This window comes from Motacilla alba, chromosome 20 (genome assembly GCF_015832195.1).
Source record: "Motacilla alba alba isolate MOTALB_02 chromosome 20, Motacilla_alba_V1.0_pri, whole genome shotgun sequence".
Classification (NCBI taxonomy): Eukaryota; Metazoa; Chordata; class Aves; order Passeriformes; family Motacillidae; genus Motacilla; species Motacilla alba.
Window position 1 is genome coordinate 3,110,157 of NC_052035.1, and position 14,503 is coordinate 3,124,659.

At 49.2% G+C, this 14,503-nt stretch overlaps 1 protein-coding gene across 1 annotated transcript in view; it reads right to left on the reverse strand.

The window, feature by feature from the left end:
• Nucleotides 1-9,014: 9,014 nt before the first annotated feature.
• TOX2 (TOX high mobility group box family member 2) overlaps nt 9,015-14,503 on the reverse strand; it is a 153,981-nt gene continuing 148,492 nt past the window's right edge. Inside the window, exon 9 of the mRNA XM_038158573.1 lies at nt 9,015-10,206. Coding sequence (XP_038014501.1) covers nt 10,170-10,206 — 37 coding nt within the window. The 3' untranslated portion in view covers nt 9,015-10,169. The remainder of the gene's footprint in view (nt 10,207-14,503) is intronic.

The window sequence follows — 14,503 nt, forward strand, 5'->3', positions numbered from 1 at the left end:
CAAACACTTAGGTGCTGATAAGACAAGGGGGCTCCCAAGGAGCTTGGAGTGCCTCTGGAGCTCTCTGCAGCTGTGCAGGGTCAGGGCCATGGGCTGTCTCCAGGAGCAGTGCTGGGTGATGCTGTTTTGGAACAGCCTGGCTGGATCCTGCAGTCCCCATGCACCCCAGCAGCCGTGCTGAGCATGGATGTGGGGGAGGAGGAGCCTCTGCTCCTCTCAGCTAGATTATGGGGTGCTGTCCAGGAATGCCTTTAAGCCCTTTTTAAGCCTGGTGTGGTACCATCACCACACCAGTGCCCTCCTGGCGACACAGGATTCAGGGGGAGCTGTCAGCCCAGCTGCCAGTTTGACAAACTCCTGCTCCCCAAACTGCTTCTCCTCAAGTGCTGTGCAGAAATGCCAAGGGGAGCTGCAGGACTCAGCTGTGGGCATCGAGGCCAAACAGCATCCGATGCCATAGCCTGCCCTGAGCGCTGGGATGAGCTGATGCTGAGCACTGCTCAGTTTCAGGACCTAGAACTGCCATGAAACCAAGCCCAGACAGCCTCAAACATCAGTGTGCTTGGGTGGGTTGAGTGTGGGTTGATCAAGGGTTGGCCTACTCTGTGACCAGGTGAATAAACCTGTGGCAGCAGCTCTCTGGCCACAGAGAGCAACAGGCACACAACTTTCCCAGGCATTGTCCTGGGGAAGGCTGTGAGAAGATCAAAGAATGAGAAACAATTCTTATCTCCACTTGCTGCACCTGGTGTTGTGCACATGTGGAATGTGTTATGGAGATTTGTTTACCAAAGGGTGATTTCTGAATTGGCCAATGGTGATGGTGTTTGGATTCATTGACCAATTGAATCCATGTAGGTATTGGACTGTCTGTAAGGAGGTAAGTTTCTTAATGAGATAGTGGTATAATATAGTATAATATAACACAATACAATAAAGCAATTGATCAGCCTTCTGGAATCATGGAGTCAATGCTAATTATTACCTGTCTGGGGGCCTGCAGTGACATAAACCTGCCTGGTGGTCTAAAAAACAGTTAAACAACACCTCATTGTGCTACAACATAAACTGGCTGGTGTAAGCCCTCCAAAAGCATGAAGGATCAGCTGTTCTTTCTGGGCCTTTGATAAAACCCTCACTTTCTTTTATTAATGGTCCTACAAAGGCTGAGAGAGCTGGAGTGGCTGAGCACAGAGTAGAGAAGATTCTGGGGACACCATTGTGCAGCCTGGAAGAGGGCTTGTGGAAGAGAGGGAGAGCAGCTCTTTACACCAGCAGGGACAGGACAAGGGAGAAGAGTTTAAAACTAAAGGGGGGAGATTAGGGTTAGGAGTTAGGAGGAAATTCTTTACTCAGAGGGTGTTCACTGGCACAGGATGGCTGCCCCATCCCTGCGAGTGTCCCAGGACAGGCTGGACAGGGCTTGGAGCACCCTGGGACAGGGGAAGGGATGGACTGAGCTTTAAGGTCCCTCCCAACCCAAAGCATTCTCTGTGCTAAACCCTTCAGGAACACATCTTTCTGCTCTGACATCCAGCAGAATCTGGCTATTTCCACCTCCAAAAGGAAACACTCCACAGCTCGCTCCAGTGCAGCCAAGTGTCCCCAAGGAGAACATCCAAGCATGGAAGAAATGACCCATTTTGTGCTCACTCCACCCTCACAGAGCTGCACCGATGAATTATTTGCATGGCTGCCCTACCTGGAGCATCCTGCAAAGCCCAGATCTCCAGGGTGCTGCTGTCTCTGCAGATCCAGAGACTCCCCAAAAGGTTCTGGTCACTCCCCTGGGAAGCCAAATATTCCCCCACCTTCCTGCCAGGGATTTGTGTGTCAGAGGAGCTGAAGAAAAGGATGCGGTGGAGGTGCGTTATTATCTTTTCATGGGAAAGTCCTAGATGAAAGAAAGAAATTTAAAGTTTATGTCTCATTCTGTATTCCTTTCATTTTGGGTTTTGAGAAAGAAGAAATTATTCATGTCTCCAGATCCTGCCCTTGCTCTCTCTCGTTTCTCTCTTTCTTTTCCTCTGTGCCAAAAATGAGAATACAAAGGGATGGATGGCAAATGTTTATAGGGAAGAGGAGATGTACTCTCTCAGGTTTTTGAGTTTTTTCAACTCTATAGCTCTAAATAATGCCTGAAACTGTGTAAAAATGGCAACTTGAAAGGGAAAAAGTGAAGTGTTGAGACATTTCAGTGTAGAGGAAAGAAAAGAAATCAATTCTTGGGCATTTCTTGCTTTAATGAATTCAGTGTTTTGAAGGGGTCAAAGGAAATAAAAAACAACATAAACCCATGAAACTTTTGATTGAGAGTTTGAATTACTAGGGGTAGAGTGTGCAAAGAAATCAAATTTTTCTAATCTCTAAAATGAGAACTGTGCATTTGTTTTGCAACATAATTTTAGATTGCTTTTCAATTATTCAAAATAAGACATTTAGCTTCTTTTTTCCTCTTCATGTTTGGAGCCCAAATCTGGTGTAGATTTTGTGAGTGTTCCCAATGGAATTACTGAGTACTGAGAGAGGCCCTGAGTGCCCATGGTGTTTTGGCAGAAATACCCTCAAAAATTTAGGGTTTTTTTGTGGCTGGCTTTTATTTCCCTCTGATTTCCATGGAAGGGGACAGTCCCTGTGGGCACTGCTGCAGCTCCAGGAGGAAAGCTGGGACTTGTCCCCCTGGGTGGCATCAGCAAGGGGGACAATCCGTGAGAGAGGTGAAACGAGGAACTCCAGGAGATGAGATCTGAGGGTGGAAAAGGGCTTCAAATCCATCCTACCCCACCTTTTTCCTTGGATAATTTTAGAAGCTGGAAGAGCCTCCCCACGGGACATTTCTAGAGTGTTGGTAGGAAAACTGGGGGAGTGCCTGTGGCCTTTTTCCCTCTGTATCCCACGTTCACTGAGGTGAGTGGGAGACAGGATGAGCTTCCTAAAGGGTAGGACTACTCAAAAGACCAGCCACAATTAAAGCACTCAAATAAAGCTCTAATTATAAAAATTCCCCTGCATAACTACTGAAATATTTAGTGTAAATTGCTGGAGAAAAAATATTTAGTATAAACTGTGCTCCAAGCCAATAAATCTCCTTGCAGTGCAGTGCTTCTGGAGATGGTATCTCGTGTTCTGACAGTCTGTGCACTCCAGAAAGAGAAAAAAAGGGTTCAATATGGTCTGAAATTCCTTTATCCTGTTTCTGTGCACTCCAGAAAGAGAAAAAAAAAGGGGTTCAATATGGTCTGAAATGCCTTTATCCTGTTTCTCTGCTAACTTCCTCCGAGCCAGTCTGTCTCCTGGAGAAATCCCAGATCCCTGGGACTTCTTCCAGGCCTCCTCTGGATTGTGGGAGTTACAAGTTCCTACTCAGGAGACAGAAATGATGACATGTTCCACGTGCCCAAGGGGATGGAGAGAGGCAGTCTGGCTCTGGACATCCATCTCCCAGGTTCCTGCTGCTTGGAGCCCCAAGGGATGTTGGATGAAGTTGGCTGTAGTTGAGGTGGCCCAGGTGGCTCTCTCCAGCCAGCCTTCCCTGCTCCCTTTTGCTCCCATAGATGCAGGGTGCATCCAATGGTCCTGCTGCTCCCATGGGGCTGAAGTGTAGGATTAAATCAGGGATGGAGGGATTAAATCAGGGGTTGGCTTGGGTTGGAAATACAGGATGTGGCTGGGGCTGTGTATTTTATTCCTATCTGTGGGGCAGTTCTCTGCTGTTCATGGGGCAGGTTTCTTTCTCTCTGCCACAGCCAATCCTCCCTGCAGGAGATCTCTGCTGTCCATGGCCACTGAGTGTCCCTGCATGGCTGATCCAATTCCATCATCCCATGGGGAGATGCTGCGCCCAGGGCAGGAGCCAAGCATTCCTACCTGGATCCAATCTGAGCCTGGAACAGCACAGCAGCCTTTGCCCCCTGCATTGCCAGAGGAGCAGCTTTCTCCTGCCCTGCATTGCCAGAGGCAGAGCAGGCCCATCTCCAGCAGCCCTGGAGCTGCAGAGGAAAACTCCAGCCTTGTGCAGGATCCCTGCTCCAGCAGAAGCACAGCTGGCCCTGCAGGAGGGCTGAGCCACCATGGAATGGCACTGCTGCCACCACCCTGACCCACAGGGGCTCAGCTCCTGCTCTGGCTCTGGCAGGGTTGGTTTGTATTATTGCATTTGTATTTTACTTCTATTTTTTCTTAGTAAAGAGCTGTTATTCCTACTCCCATACCTTTGCCTGAGAGCCCCTTAATTTCAAAATTATAACAATCAGAGGGAGGGGGTTTGCATTTTCTATTTCAAGGGAGGCTCCTGCCTTCCTTAGCAGACACCTGTCTGTTCAAACCAAGACAGGGCTGCAGGGAGCCACATCCCCCAGACGTGCCCACAGTGAGCTCTGACCAGGCTGTGGGTGATCAGGAGGGAATCCAGAGGGGAATTGCTGGTTTTGCCCGGGAATTTATCAGAGATCAACAGGATTTTCAGCTTGTTAATTGCTCACAGGTGGCATTTTTAATTTCCCCCTTTGTCAGGAGCCATGGGAAGGGTTGCGGAGCTGAAGGAACCTGGTTGTGGAACAGCTGCTCGGCTGAAGGGTGTCCCGATGGCAATGTGGACAGAGATGCTCAACCAGGGAACAGGGGGGTGTGAGAGGAGGGTGAATTCACGTCAGACTCCAGAAAACCCTGTAGGACAGATGGATCCACATTTTCCATCCGCCCTCCCTCCACAGCAGCAGCTCTAAGGGAGATGGACTGCCCAGGGCACGCATGGCTCTCTTGGCTTTGCGCAAGAAATGACCTTTGGTCTGTATCCCATCTAAAATAAGTGTCATTTTATAGTCATGCCCACCTCCCGTGACCAAAAATTCATCTGGGAAGCAATGAAATGTGCATTAATTACACTTTGAAGAGCGGTGGAAGTGTTACTCTCTCCCACAGACTCGCAGTGCAAGAGGCTTCATTCATCATAAAATTTTAATGGGATCACAGGCTGAGGAATTGCATTTTGCCTCTGTGACTGAGTGCTGGCAGTGACTTCAGGCAGCTGCAGGTCCCCACCTGGCTGGCCTTAAAAGCCATGTGGAGGGAGAGCACTGCAGCATCTCCCAGTCCTTGCTGCTGTCTCTGGGTGAGGCTTCCTGTGTGTTCCCAGATTTTGGTGCCTCAGAGCCACAATGGGAGCATGAACACAGGGAGAAGAGCAAGGCAGGGTGTGGGCAGGAGCTGTGGAGGTGCAGAGGGGGAGGCTGAGCTCTGCTGAAGGCACTCCACTGCCCAAACACCTGAAATGAGCTCACCAGTCTCATCTGCACCAACACCACCTCCTAAGCCCTGCTTTGTTTGACCTCCGTCCCCACAATAATAATGGCAGAGCAACAGAAAGTTCTCTGATGTGCTTGCAGTTGTAATAAAGTAACCCCACTAGGAATAAAATCTCCAGCAATTACCATGCCAGGTATTATGCTGATTTATCAAATTGCAGTTGAAAGTCAAGAAGAGTTGAGGAGACAGTGATAAAACATCTGATCTCAACTCTGACTCTAAATTACCCTTCTGGCCAGCACAGCATTTCATCCAGAGCAATTGTAATTCCTCTCTTCATCTTCAAAAAGCATCACTCAAACTGGGAATTTTGCACTCCTGATGTTTTGCCTGCACTCTGTGATGAGCTGCCAAGGGGATGCTGAGTTTTTGGGACTCGGACTCACAAAGCTCCCACTGCAGGGTGGAGCACTTGGAGTGAAAGCAAACTGTCTCTGCTTCATCCCTGCTCCTTTTTGGGCTCGTCAGGCTGCAGAAGATGGCAAAGATGCCTCATGTCATGTTTGCTTGGTGGGCAGAGCCCTTCCAGCCCCTGGGAACAGCAGTGGGCAGAGGGCAGGAGAAGCACAGCTGGTCCTGCTGAGGAGGTTCCCATCCCAGCCCTTGTTCCATGCAGCACAGAGCCCACCTGGAGCACTGGGTACAGCTCTGGTGCCTGGATGAGGAGGATGGGGAACTGTTGGAGCAAGTCCAGAGGAGGCCATGGAGTTGCTGAGGGCACTGGAGCACCTTCCCTGTGGAGAGAGGCTGGGGGAGCTGGGGCTGTTCAGTCTGGAGAAGAGAAGGTTGTGAGGAGACCTCAGAGCACCTTCCCAGGGTGTGAAGGGGCTACAGGGAAGGGGAGAGCAACTCTTCCTCAGGAACTGCAGTGACAGGACAAGGGGGAATGGGATCAAACTGAAAGAGGAGAAATTTAGATTATATGTTAGGAAGAAATTGTTCCCTGTGAGGGTGCTGAGGCCCTGGCACAGGGTGCCCAGAGAAGCTGTGGCTGCCCCTGGATCCCTGGCAGTGTCCAAGGCCGGGTTGGACGTTTGGAACTCCCTGGGACAGTGGAAGGTGTCCCTGCCCGTGGCAGGGTGTGAGAGGACATGAGCTTTAAAGTCCCTCCCAGCCCAAACCCTTCAGTGATTCCATGATCCCATGCTTGCCTCTGTGGCTGGGCCATGTCCTGGTGGCAGTGTGGATGTTCTGGTGGCCCCACCTTGGTGAGGCACAGGAGGAGGAGGAGCTGGAGGTGCTGTGCAGCCCGTGCTGGGTCTGACACCCAGCCTGTGCCTGGCACTGCCAGCCTGAGGGTCCTGGTGCCCTGAGCCAGCTCCCAGGGCTACAGCTCCTGTTCTTCACCATGCATCCGGACTCCAGCACCTTTGGGAACAGGGACACTTGCCAAGGTTCAGGTGTGCCCTGGGTGGGGACCAGGACTTCCCCAAGGCTGGCACAAGGCCCCTGCTGTCAGGGACCTGCCTGGGTTTGTCAGATGAAGTCCTGTCCTTTGATCCTTCTCTCAGTATTGCTTGTCGGGGCTGTTCTCCCTTCCCTTCCATCTCCTCAGCAATGATAACACAGGTGTAACAAAGTGTCCTCCCAGCCCTGCCGGGGCGTTGGTGGCCCTGTGCCATGGGCACAGCTCAGGGCGGTGCCACAGGAGCATCCACAGGTGAGGAGCACTCTCTCCACCACCCTGGCTGTGTCCTGGTGGGGCAGGGGGATGTTGGTGGATATTCCCCGTTTCTGTGGGAGCCAGGCATGGCACCCTCCTGGGGCAGAGCTCAAAGGGCTGACAGCCCAGAGATGCTGCTGCTGCTGAGCTTTGTTAAACCCCTTATTACACCCTGCAGCACTGCTAATTACGTGTCCATGGACCAAAGTCAGTTAGCCAGGGCTCTCCCTGCTCCTGCCTCTTCACATCCCTCTCCATCATTAGCCCAAAGTCTGGGAATGCCTGCCTTGGTCCTGGCCCTGCCTTGCAAACCCTGGCCCCAAGCTGTTCCAGAGCCTTTTGAGGATCCAACCAGTGCTCTTTGACCTGAACTGGGAGCTCCACAGCTCATCCTGCCCTGGAACATCACCCTGCCTTTGGGGCAGCTGGAGAGGAGGTGAAGGGGAGCCAATATCCTTCTTCAAATATGGAAAAAATTACCACAACAAGGAAAGCAATAAATTCTTCCCTACGTTCAAAAGCAAGGGATTTGCTTTGTAGGGAGAGAGATTTAGGTTATCTGCCTGGAATTTAAAGGTTTTTAAAGGGAGGTTAGGCACGCAGGCAGGGTTTAGGGAGAGCTCACCCTGCCTGGAGGCTTCTTGAGATCCGGCTACTGAATTTTCCACTGCTGTTAATAACAGAGCCAGGGTTCAGAGCAGGGGGAAGCTCCCCCAGCCACTGTCTGGCCCAGGGCCCCAGGTCCTGACCCTCCAGGCTGGGCTGAACCCTTTGTTGGATGTGTCCTTCCAGCACTTGAAGAGGCAGATGAAAATGGAGAACAGCTAATTGCAAAGGCAGATAGTGACAGGACAAGTGGGAATGGATTTAAACTGAAAGAGAAGAAATTTAGGTTGGATATTGGGAAGAATTTTTTCCTTGTGAGGGTGAGCAGGCCCTGGCACAAGGTGCCCAGAGAAGCTGTGGCTGCCCCTGGATCCCTGGGAGTGTCCAAGGCCAGGCTTGGAGGACCCTGGGACAGTGGAAGGTGGGGGGTGGCAGGGGGGTGGATTGAGATGGGCTTTAAGATCCCTTCAACCCGAACCACTCTGTGTGTCTGTGAGCCAGCCGTGATGGTGGATGGCAGGCTCAGCTCCCAGTGCTTCCCTGGAGCAATTCCAGCTCCATGACAATTAGCCAACAGCTGGAATACCATTTAAGCACAGCTGCCATCATGCAAATTTAGAGATTAGTAGGGATTAGAGTGGTTTGGAAAGCCCCACAATTTCTCATTAATGCTCTGGGCTCTCTAATAGCCAACTGCCCTCCATTCTCCAGATGGCTCCATGTGCCCAAGGCTGGAGATGGGTCACTGTGCCCTCCGTGGTGCCCCAGAGCAGCCACCAGCCCTTTGAGACAAGCAGAGGCAGCCCTGCAGAAATGTAGGGAGGTGGCCAGAAAGCTGTCAAAATGTGGTTGTGGCTTTGCACAGCTGCCCCTAAATTGGCAAGGTCACCTTTCAGTGGCTCCCCACACTGCTGCCCCTCAAACCTTCTCAGTGGAGGCCTCCAAAGGGCTCCAAATCCACGGCCACAGGGACCCAAAGGTGACAGAGCTGGGGCTGCCTGCTGGGCTGCAGGGGGATGGACATCATGGGTGGCACCTTCCTTCAGAGAAAGGTGACAAACCACAGGCACCAAAACCCCCTGTGATGATCCCTTCCACACCTTATTCCTGGGCTGGAAATCTCCTCCCTGTGATTTGAGAGTCTCAGGGCCACTGACCTGCCACACACACAAAGAATAAACCTCAGAAGCTCTCCCTGGAGGAAATCCTGTCTCCCCACCGCAATAACTCCAGGGAGGTTTTCATAATGCTCCGTTTTCCCTCCTTATTTTAATCATTGCATATTTATTACGAAATTAATTACTTTGATATTGCAGAGTGAGAAGAGGGTAGAGCAGGTGAGGATGTGGTGGGAGAGGAGAAAGGGTTGGAAAGCCGGGCAGGACAAGGCAGAGGCCACATCCAGGATGTCCCCCAGAAAAAGCAGAGACTGTTTCAGTTCTACTTTTCATACGTTTTATTATAAAGAAAGGTAAGATAAGCATTGTGAACCGAATGTGCCAGGTGCTGCCAAAGCAGCGCCCTCAAACAAAATAAAAAATAAAAAAACCCCAAAAATGCACCTTATGAGAAACTGTAATTATGCTCTCTAATTTTTCATAAATAGACAAAAATCATTGTCAGCAATTTTTTAAATAGATGGACATATGGCCGGAAAAAAATAATAATGCCATACAACATGGATATAAATTGTCCATTTCTTGCTGTACAAATAATAGAAACAAGTTTGGCAGGCTTTTTTTGTTGTTTTTTTATACACATCTCCCTTCTATGTATAACTAAAAAATGTGCTACAATTAATATAAAATGCTTTTACTATAAAGTAAACTACTAATTTCTTTCACAAAAAAATCTTAAAGATGTCTTTAGCACAGCTCTAAAACACTTAGTAAACTACTTACAACTATCCAACAAATTATATTTTCATGATCTCTTTCACATTTGTCCTCTCGTAGTTTGCCTTCTGCTCTCTCCCCCACCTACCTAGCAATAGTTTTTATTTATTTTTGTAATTTTTTTTCGCCAGACCGTCCAAGGCCTTTGCATGTACAATATTCACACAAACTTCACATTTTCTTGCACAAAGTTTAGTGCTGTTAGCAAGTCAAAAGAGTGCATCCTCCTACTGAGCTGGCCTAATGCTGCAGGACACCAGACCTGGGTTTATGCTGCGTCTAAAAGCAGTTCACTAGGAAAATAGTCCGTAGCTAAGCTGATGGCAAGCAGAAAAACGGTGTCCTTAGTTTAACTTCAGTATTTTTTGTTGGTTTTGCGCTTATTTTATTATTTTTATTTGAATTTTCTCTCTTTATTAATTTTTTTGTTCTTTGCGATTTACGAGGTGGGGTATTTATTTTCTTTTTTTTTTGGGGGGGGGGGAATCCACAGAAAGTAGACTTATTTTTTTTTTTTAGAGTTCCAAAAGAAAAGGAAAAAAAAAAAGAAAACTGCTCTTAGAGCCTGGAAACGAAGCCAGCGCCGAGGTGCGGTGGCAGCTGCGCCGCCCGTCCGACCCGCCCGTGCCTCCCGCGGGGCTGTAGGATTGACCCTCTCAAGTGTCCTTCGTCTGAGCCTCCTCCCAAAGGGGTGCTGAGCCTTAGGTGAGGTAGAGTGCCTTGTCCCTTGGCAGCATGCTGTAAGAGAAAGCAGAGGCAGTGAGACAGCAGGGAAGGGGCTGGCACAGCTGGCACAGCTGGCACAGCTGGCACGCGGTTTGTGCCATGCCGTGGCTTCTAGGGTGATGCCATTTTCACTTTTACCTTTTTTTCTTTCATATTGATGCCGTAAGTGTTTAGCTTTTATATTTTCCAGATCCTGCACCAGTGTATAACTCTGAACTCCATGCAGAGTGTCAGTAAGATCTCTTCACATTTTAGTCAGACAGAACAATCCTTTCCCAGATGGGAACCAAGGGCATCATTGCAGCCTCAGGCCCAAAAAGTATAAACAAAAGTGACCTGGGGGGAGCAAACTGGGGGAATGTGACTTCATTACCCGAAGCTGTAATTGGACAATTAACCCCTGACATGCAATTAGACCAAACTTATATCTGTGTGAAAAACTCATGACCATCATCCATCTTGGGTGCAGGCTCAGCCAGGCTCTTGCACTGCCCAAGGTGTATCCATTGAAGGCCTTCAATAAATACCTACTTTATTCTTTTAACTCTGTCTAGCCTCTGTTCTAGTAGCCTCTCCAAGGCATCAATATGTTCTCTGTATTCTTTACACACATATTTGTCACCTGTTGAGTTAGTGGCTGGTTTTCCCTGTAGTTTTCCATGCCCTTTCCCTAGGTAGAAAGACAAAACATATTCCAAAGCCCCCGTCCTATCTTGGTTCTCCCTGGCAACCAAGGTGGGAAAGCAGATCTTCAGACACATTTTCATCAACACAGTACCAGGCCCATGTGAGGGGGGGAAGACTTAGAAGGGGATTGACCCACGGGTGGAAATTGCATCACCACTCGTGCTCTTCATTTGGTGCTTTTTGTCAATTATGCTAATTTACCAAACTTATAAAACTGCCTGCACCCCGTGGGGGTGGGTTTTTGTGGACATTTTTCCATAACTGCCCCTGAAGGCCTGCAACAAAGACCAGCTTTCATATCACCTCCTATACTAATATAATCTCAAAAGGGTGTGCTGTTTCATTTACAAGTTGCAAAAGGCATCAAGGGCACAAAACACAGGGTGGGCTGCACACAGAGGGACCACAGCAGGATCATTTGGGTTGGAAAACTCCTCTAAGATCAAGTCCAACCATTGTCCCACCACTGCCAAACCATGTCCCCAAGTGTCACATCCACAAGGCTTTTAAAGCTCCCCAGGGATGGTGTCTCCACCACTGCCCTGGGCAGCTCTTCCAATGCTTGACCACTCTTTCCCTGCAATTTTTTTTTCCACATACCCAATCTAATCAGAGTACCCAATACCCTGGTGCAACTTGAGGCTGTTTCATCTTGTCCTGTCCCTCGTTACCCGGGAGAAGAGCCCAACCCTCACCTGGCTACACCCTCCATCAGGGGATAGCCCTGGCCTAGCCCTAACCCTAGGGGCTAACCCTAACTCCAACCCTAAATTTCAGGCTGGAGTTGAGGAGATTGGGAAGGTTCCCCTGAGAGTTGGATGCAATTTTATTTCTTCCTGAATTTCAGCTATAAGGGCTACAACATCAGTTTCTTCCTCTGGCTTGGTGGGGCTGCAGGGCAGGGCCAGCTCTGGGGGTCCCTGCAGGTCCCATCAGCAGGATGTTGGAATGCTCTGCCTGGGATCAGCCCCGGGGCCACCATCCCCTGCTTCACCACACCCGAGGCTGAGCCAAGGAGGTTTAGAGAGTTAATTTTGGATCAAATATGCTCATTCTCACACTACATAAGGAGAGCCCAGAGAGGGAGCCCAGATGCTCTTTTGTGGGGACATAGTAGAGAGAGAAGTGGCTGAAGTCCCTCTCCCCTGGCTGATGATCTGTGGGGTTTTTGCTCTGAGATTCAGGACTTTCAATGGGCTTTATCACCTGCACATACTCGATGGAAACATCATCAGCTCCATAAAGACATCTTGGCCTTCAAAAGTGTTAAAAGTTAAAGTTAAAAGTCTTGGGAGCTTCTGGTGTGGGTGTGTTTGTGAGTGGAATAATAGGGAAGGGGCAGACAGCAGAGCAGGGCTGTTGTTGATGGAGCTGTCTTCTGATAGAGGCAAGAGCCCACCCTCTGCTAATCTCCACATTTTATAATCTGCATTTCAAATGCACAGTCTCCCCTCCTGCACTCAGAAAGGATTTAATGCCACTGAGCAGCAGCGAGGTATTCCAGTCCTAAAACTTCATTAATTTTACACAGCACACTACAGAACATTTCCCAGTTCATTACAAAGTATTACCATAAATAATTGAATCCAAACTAAGTGCAGTTGTGATGGGTTATCTTTGCCTTTTTATAGTGTTTGCTCATTTAGCTGCTGATTTGGAAAATTCCCCCCTTTGGAGAGGATCACTTCATTGTTGGAAGGAACTAGGGAGGTTATAAATGTCTGGATCTAGTGGCTGTTCATGGGTTTTTGTGCCTGCACAAGGTGCAATGGACAGTGTCCCATCTTTTAGCCTAAATGAGAGGGGGAAGAGGGGGGAAAAGTTGCTAAAGGATGACAAAAAGAATCTAATCCATGCCTTAAAACAAGAGGAAGGACAGAAAGATGAATCCAGTTCAGTGTTATCCCAAAAATACCTGTGTGTGAGGGGACAAAGGTAAATCATAGAATGTTTTAGGATGGAAAAGACACAACCCTGGAGAGGTGTGGAGAGATCTGTAATCAGAAAACAAGGCAGAAAAAACAAGGGAGGTGCTTTGAGGAGTTAAGATTGAATTTGGGATTAAGAAAAGTTTGCACGTGATTGTAAACCAAGCTGCACCTCTGGTGGAGGTGAGGCAGCTCCCTTGGAGAAAATCACTGTGGAATCGAGGAATTCAGTGCCTGGGGAAGAACAAGTGCCAGAATCAGGCTGTCAGGTGAGGGAGACAGGGGACTAGGAAAGGAGTTTGTGATGTGGTGGCAAAAAAAGCATTGAAATTGTGTGCTGCAGTCACTTGTGGGAAGTGATAGTCAAACACCAAGCAGGAGCTGAGAAATGCTCCCCATGTCTTTGCTCACAATCTAGGACAGCTTGGGCTTCAGCCCAGAAAGAGCCAGGAAAATTGGATGGAAGTCAGTAAGCACGAAGTCATTAAGAATAGGGAGAGCAGGAGGTAAGGAACATTTAAAACTCTCTCTCCAGCATGGCTGAGTTATGAATTAAGGAGTGTCTGCTCACAGGATCCCAGAATTTGCAGGGCATGAGGGAAGAAGTGTCATTTGATGGCATTTTAACTAGCAAGGATAGGCTGGGAAACAAAAATCCCTACAGCAGTTCCCTTATTAGATAGAGAAGGACAGAGAAAAAGACAACCTTGTCAGTTTTTCAGAAGTTATCTGGATGACAAACACAAAAGAAAACGAGGCTTGGGAGGTTTTACCCCAGCTAACCCAGTGCCAACAGATGTTGGAAGCTAAAGAAATATCAAGGTTAGACATGAAATAAAATTCATAACCCAACAGGGCTGTCTGTGTGCTGGGGAGGTTGGGATGATCCTCTCATCCAGGAATCTGGGACTCTGCAGCTGAGTCACATCCCATCAAGGAACAATCCCTTCTCTTTCCAGCCAGGTTTTGCTCCTCACAGTGCTGCTTTAATTGCAATTAAGCCAAATGCACTTCTGAGGTTGAAATGGGCCATTACATGGTCCAGAGACTTCCCAAATATACCTAGGGCAGCACTGATGGACCAAACCCATGGAGACAACTCCTGTTATCACTGCTGTGCCCAAGATCTGTTGAGAGTTGGACCCACCCAGCTAATGAAAGGTGCTGTGGAGGAGCCCAGTGACAACTTTGAATGGCGCTTGGAAATTAGCGCAAAGTGCACTGGAGAAAGGAGAAGAGTCAGGGAGGTCATGGAATCCTAGAGTGGATTGGGTGGGAATGGGCCTTAAAGCTCATCTTGTTCCCATGGACACCTTCCACTGTCCCAGGCTGCTCCCAGCCCCATCCAGCCTGGCCTTGAGCACTGCCAGGGATCCAGGGGCAGCCCCAGCTGCTCTGGGCACCCTGTGCCAGGGCCTGCCCACCCTCACAGGGAGGAATTCCTTCCCAATATCCCATCTAACCCTGCCCTGGCAGTGGGAAGCCATTCCCCTTGCCCCATCATTCCTTGCCCTGGATGAGGAGATCGAGATCATCTCTTCTCTTGGCTTGTGAGCGAGCTTGAGGCACAGGAGCTGCAGCTGTCTGGGACTGCTCCGGGTGATGCAGAGGGGGCACCGAGGCTGCAAATCCCAGGGCAGCAGAAGCAGGAGGTGAGGGCACTGCTGGCACACCAGGCTTTACAATAAACGAGA